The sequence below is a fragment of the Octopus bimaculoides genome, chromosome 14, assembly GCF_001194135.2.
Source record: "Octopus bimaculoides isolate UCB-OBI-ISO-001 chromosome 14, ASM119413v2, whole genome shotgun sequence".
NCBI classification, from domain to species: Eukaryota; Metazoa; Mollusca; class Cephalopoda; order Octopoda; family Octopodidae; genus Octopus; species Octopus bimaculoides.
Window position 1 is genome coordinate 14218816 of NC_068994.1, and position 4839 is coordinate 14223654.

Sequence of the window (4839 nt, forward strand, 5' to 3'; positions counted from 1 at the left end):
ATATATATATATATATATAAAATAAGACAATATCTGGACTTAAAATGCATGCTAGTTCACAAAAACATTCCTTCAGAATCAAATTCCAAAGAGCAAGGATATAGAAGAAACTTGAATAATATCTGTCACTTGTATTTCAAATCCTGTCAGTCAATAGCTGGTCTTAAAAGTCATTTAAGGGCTCAGCAATGGAGTGATTGTGTGATGGGGTATGGCGTGTGTGTTGATGGGACGGCTATCATCTGTCAAGATGAAGCAATCATCATACATATGCAGTGGGGGAGGGGAATAAATATTCGTACATGCCAAAATTCTTTATTTATTTAATTTCTAATGAACATAAATGCATGTATGTATGAATGTGTATGTATGTATATATGTATGTATGTGTACAGATGTATGTATGTATGCATGTGTATATATGTGTATGCATGTTGATGTATGTATGTGTATAGATGTATGTTTGTGTATGTATGTATGTATGTGTATATATGTATGTATGTGGAGGCACAATGGCCCAGTGGTTAGGGCAGCGGACTCGCGGTCATAGGATCATGGTTTCGATTCTCAGACCGGGCGTTGTGAGTGTTTATTGAGCGAAAACTCCTAAAGCTCCACGAGACTCCGGCAGGGGATGGTGGCGAACCCTGCTGTACTCTTCCACCACAACTTTCTCTCACTCTTACTTCCTGTTTCTGTTGTGCCTGTAATTCAAAGGGTCAGCCTTGTCACACTGTGTCACGCTGAATATCCCCGAGAACTACGTTAAGGGTACACATGTCTGTGGAGTGCTCAGCCACTTGCACGTTAATTTCACGAGCAAGCTGTTCTGTTGATCGGATCAACTGGAACCTTTGACGTCGTAAGCGACGGAGAAAAGAAAAACAAAAGAAAAAAAATGTATATGTATATATGTATGTGTATATATGCATATTGTTTATCTTTCTACATTTTTACCCACCGAATCATCATTTACATAGCTGGAATTACAAGAAACTCCACGAAATCTAGGAATTTATAATGAGACAAGTCAACAGCTGATGCACCTCCTGTCAACAACCCTCGATGGGCCATGGGATGGCACACATACATGCAGCGAGGAACACCAGTCTATCAACTGCCTCTATTGTCAGAATATTGCCATGTGGTATCAAATGTCTTCAAAGATACTGCATTACATATGCCCACGTGATGTTGCTAAGATCCCTGCAAAAGAGTTACCCAAGCTTGATAACCTATCTTCTGTGTCTACAGCGCATTCGAAAGGTAATTAAAAAGAGTTTATTTAAAAATTTATTTTTATATTTTTCTTCCTTTATGTATTGCTTTTTGGCTTTTGTCACCAAGCAGCCATTATTATCATTATCATCTAGCATCCATTTTCCATGCTGGAATGGGTTGGACAGTTTGACCAGCAGGAGAATTGCCACCAGGTTCCTGTCTGATTTGATTTAGTTTCTATGGTTAGATTCCCTTCCTAATGCCAACCATTTTATAAAGTCTGCTAGGCACCTTTTTTACATGGCACCAGCAAGGGTCTTTTTATGTGGCACTGGTATAGGTGCTGTTATGTGGTGCTGGCATGGGAGCTTTTTATATGGAGTCAGCATGGGTGCTTTTCGTGTGGCATACTATGGAAGATGGGTCTTCTCAAGTACATTATTTCCTATTATAAGATCAATTATACATGTGTGCATATCTGCTAGAAAAAGAATGAGATAATGAGCTCAGGTGGAGAGAAAAAGAGACAGATAGATTCTTAGATAGTGGCAGAGAGAGAGAGAGAGAGAGAGAGAGAGAGAGAGAGAGAGGAAGGGAGAATAATGATTAAATATAGGGCTTGGGCCAGCCATTATCACTTTGTACCAGTTGCCGTTGAGATGTCAGATGTTCTAGGACCCCATACAGTTGCTGGCCATTCTCCATGGTAATGCCATCACAGTCATTACTGTGGGGCTCAGCTGAGCATCTCACTTGTCCTGGGAGATGGAGGAACATGTGGTAATCACATAATTCTAGATATATAGGTTACAGTGATTGATGAACACTTCATTGACCTCCTTTCTTGAGTTCGAATCCTACTATCAGCATAGTCTTGTAGAAATAATGGTGTTCAGTCATATTCTACATGAACTTGAAATCTTCCTTGTACAATTGAATGTTTTAGCTTTATGAAGCTCTTTTTCTCATTTGTCAGTCACTCCTTTATTCATTCATCATGAAGTTCTTTTTTCTAATATATTTCATAAAGCAAAAATTTACGAAAAATTTAGTACAAAAATCTGTTTTATTTCCAGCAAGCGATTCTAGTAGCAGCAGTGGTCAAGAAAAAATGGCACCACACCTCCAAGAGAGCCCAAAACATGACTTTTTTATTGCAGGCATGCCAATTTATTTGCAACTCTACAACTCACTGTTACAGGTGAGAAGGCTTCTATTTCTTCTTTGGTCAATTTGTTTGTTGACACACTGTGTAATACGATTTTTGTCCTTGGGTAGCAACTGTTAGTTCCCATTTGCTTACCTCTGGAAAGTATGAAAAATGGCTAATATTTCCCTCAAACTTTGCTTTTGTTACATTTATTCAAACCTTAAAGGGACATGCTGCATGTGGTCCATGGGACTTTCTGAATGACATACCCATTAAAAAATAACTGAATATTTTTAGTAGTTCATCTCATCTGATTATGAGCTTTCTCTCATGTGGCCCACTTCTTTAAAAAGATTGCTCCACACCTGATGTTGAGGCTCTAACATTGGCTTGCAAATAACTGCTGTATGAGTACCTAATTCTGAAACAGCCCATTGAAGATTTTGAAGTCAACACTTCAAAGTAACAAACCACTCATTGATTACACTGTGTAACATGATTTTTGTTCTTGGGTAGCAACTGTTATTTCCTATTTGCTTATTCTTAGAAAGTATGGAAAATGGCTAATATTGCCTTTAAACTTTGCTTTTGTTACATTTATTGAAACCCCAAAGAACTCCTCTCAACACATGGTCATGATGCTCCCCCACTACTCCTGCTCATGTTCAGAGATGCACATATTGTCAGCCACTAAGGGACATGCTCAAGTGGTTAAGGTTAAGCAACTGACAAGCAAATCTGTGGTATTGAGCAGAATATTTGCTATAACAATATTTCTGCTTCAGCAACTCAATGCTGAAACTGTCTGAAATGTAATGGAAAATGGGCCAGTTTGAAAACATTGATGTTCAGGTCACAAACGCAAAATTTGAAGGGAATAGTAGTAATTTCCTTTGATTTCTATATGGAAGCAAATAGGGAATAACACTTACTGACCGAAGACTAAAAAAAAATTATGATTTTGTTACATGGTGTTATATAAAAATCCTTCCCTGTCTTATAAAAACCACTTTGTTCTACATGAGTAGAACTATTCTTTTTGGAAAATATTAACTAACATATGCCTTTGTACACAAGCCAAACATTATGTCCCTTATTTTGGAAATGTCACAAGCAGCATGCTTATGTATTCATTAAATTAGCACATAGTCCTGACATATCATGGGAAAAATCACCCGAAACTTTGACAAGCTGAATAACAGCGCAAACCAGTCAATATGATTTTTCCTGTTTGACAAAATCTCTTTTGACCACATTACACACACAAGAATTTATATACTAAAATTTTTTTTCCATATGTAAATCTCGAAATAACATGTGATCCTTTTCCATTCCTTGTCTCATTTTTAATTGTGTTATGTATGTTAAATTCATATTATGAATATGTAAAAGGTTGATAGTAGCAATAGAGACTTTAACCTCTCTCTATCACCTTTCAACAAATTATATATTAAGAAACAGTAGAACAATTAACAACATAATAAAAATAAGTTTTATTTTTGCTGATGCTTCATTTTACAAATCCTGTGTTATTCAGCTTAGCAGCCGCTGGTTTACTTGTAATCGGCATCTGGATATTAAGAGCTTCGTTGAGGCATCTCAGAGGAGCAAGTTGTTGTTACATCGAAGGCATCGTGCTAAAGAGGCTTAGAAAGCGTGCTAAGCGCTTTAAGTATTGGTTTTACTACGCATGCGCACTCGAGGGGCTTCCAGGAAGGCAAGTCCCTTGTGCATGCGTAGATTGTACTTCCTTAATGGCGGCCATAATTTCACGCCACTACAAATACATAGAACAGTATATTTTCAATAGAACTATTATACAAAAACATTTGTGATGCAAAGACATTTTTTATTTTGAATTTCATATATATATATGTATTCCTATATTCCTGAAATGTTTTCTGTTATTTACAGGGTTTGTGTTCCGACCCGGATGTGGATGTCTGCTTTTATTTGTTAACGAGTCTCAAGTATTTAGTCCTTCATGGTGAAACATTAAACTACAGTGTTCAGACACATCAAGACTTTGTTAAATATTCCCTTAGCAAGAAATTAATGCCAGTGTAAGACCTTTTCTATTTTTCAGATTCATGAAATAAATAAAAAATAGCAACTGTTAAATCTTCTGTTTCTAATTTTATCTTCCATTCTCGACTTCTAAATCTTGTTGTTGCTTCATGACTAGAAAAAAAAAAAAAAAAAATCAAACTAAAATATAAATTCATTTTTCATAACTGTTCATTAATTTTATTTAATTTGTTAATTTGTTTTGTTGGTTTCCTTTTAATTTTGTCGTTCAGTCTGTGGAAGATGATGCAAGCAGAACATTCTCAGCTGGCATCCATTTGTGTGCCATTCCTTTTACACACACTCACTTTACCCACTGGTGCCGATATACTCTGGCATATGGTAGAAAATGATTTTGGATCAGATGACTGGAAAGTACGTTTTGCTGCAGGTAATGAATG

At 36.5% G+C, this 4839-nt stretch overlaps 1 protein-coding gene across 1 annotated transcript in view; it reads left to right on the forward strand.

Annotated features, from left to right (window-relative positions):
* LOC106880816 (protein unc-79 homolog) overlaps positions 1-4839 on the forward strand; it is a 63435-nt gene that overhangs the window by 33626 nt on the left and 24970 nt on the right. Inside the window, exons 18-21 of the mRNA XM_052973022.1 lie at positions 981-1266; positions 2298-2422; positions 4286-4434; positions 4672-4829. Of these exons, the coding sequence (XP_052828982.1) occupies positions 981-1266; positions 2298-2422; positions 4286-4434; positions 4672-4829 (718 nt within the window). The remainder of the gene's footprint in view (positions 1-980; positions 1267-2297; positions 2423-4285; positions 4435-4671; positions 4830-4839) is intronic.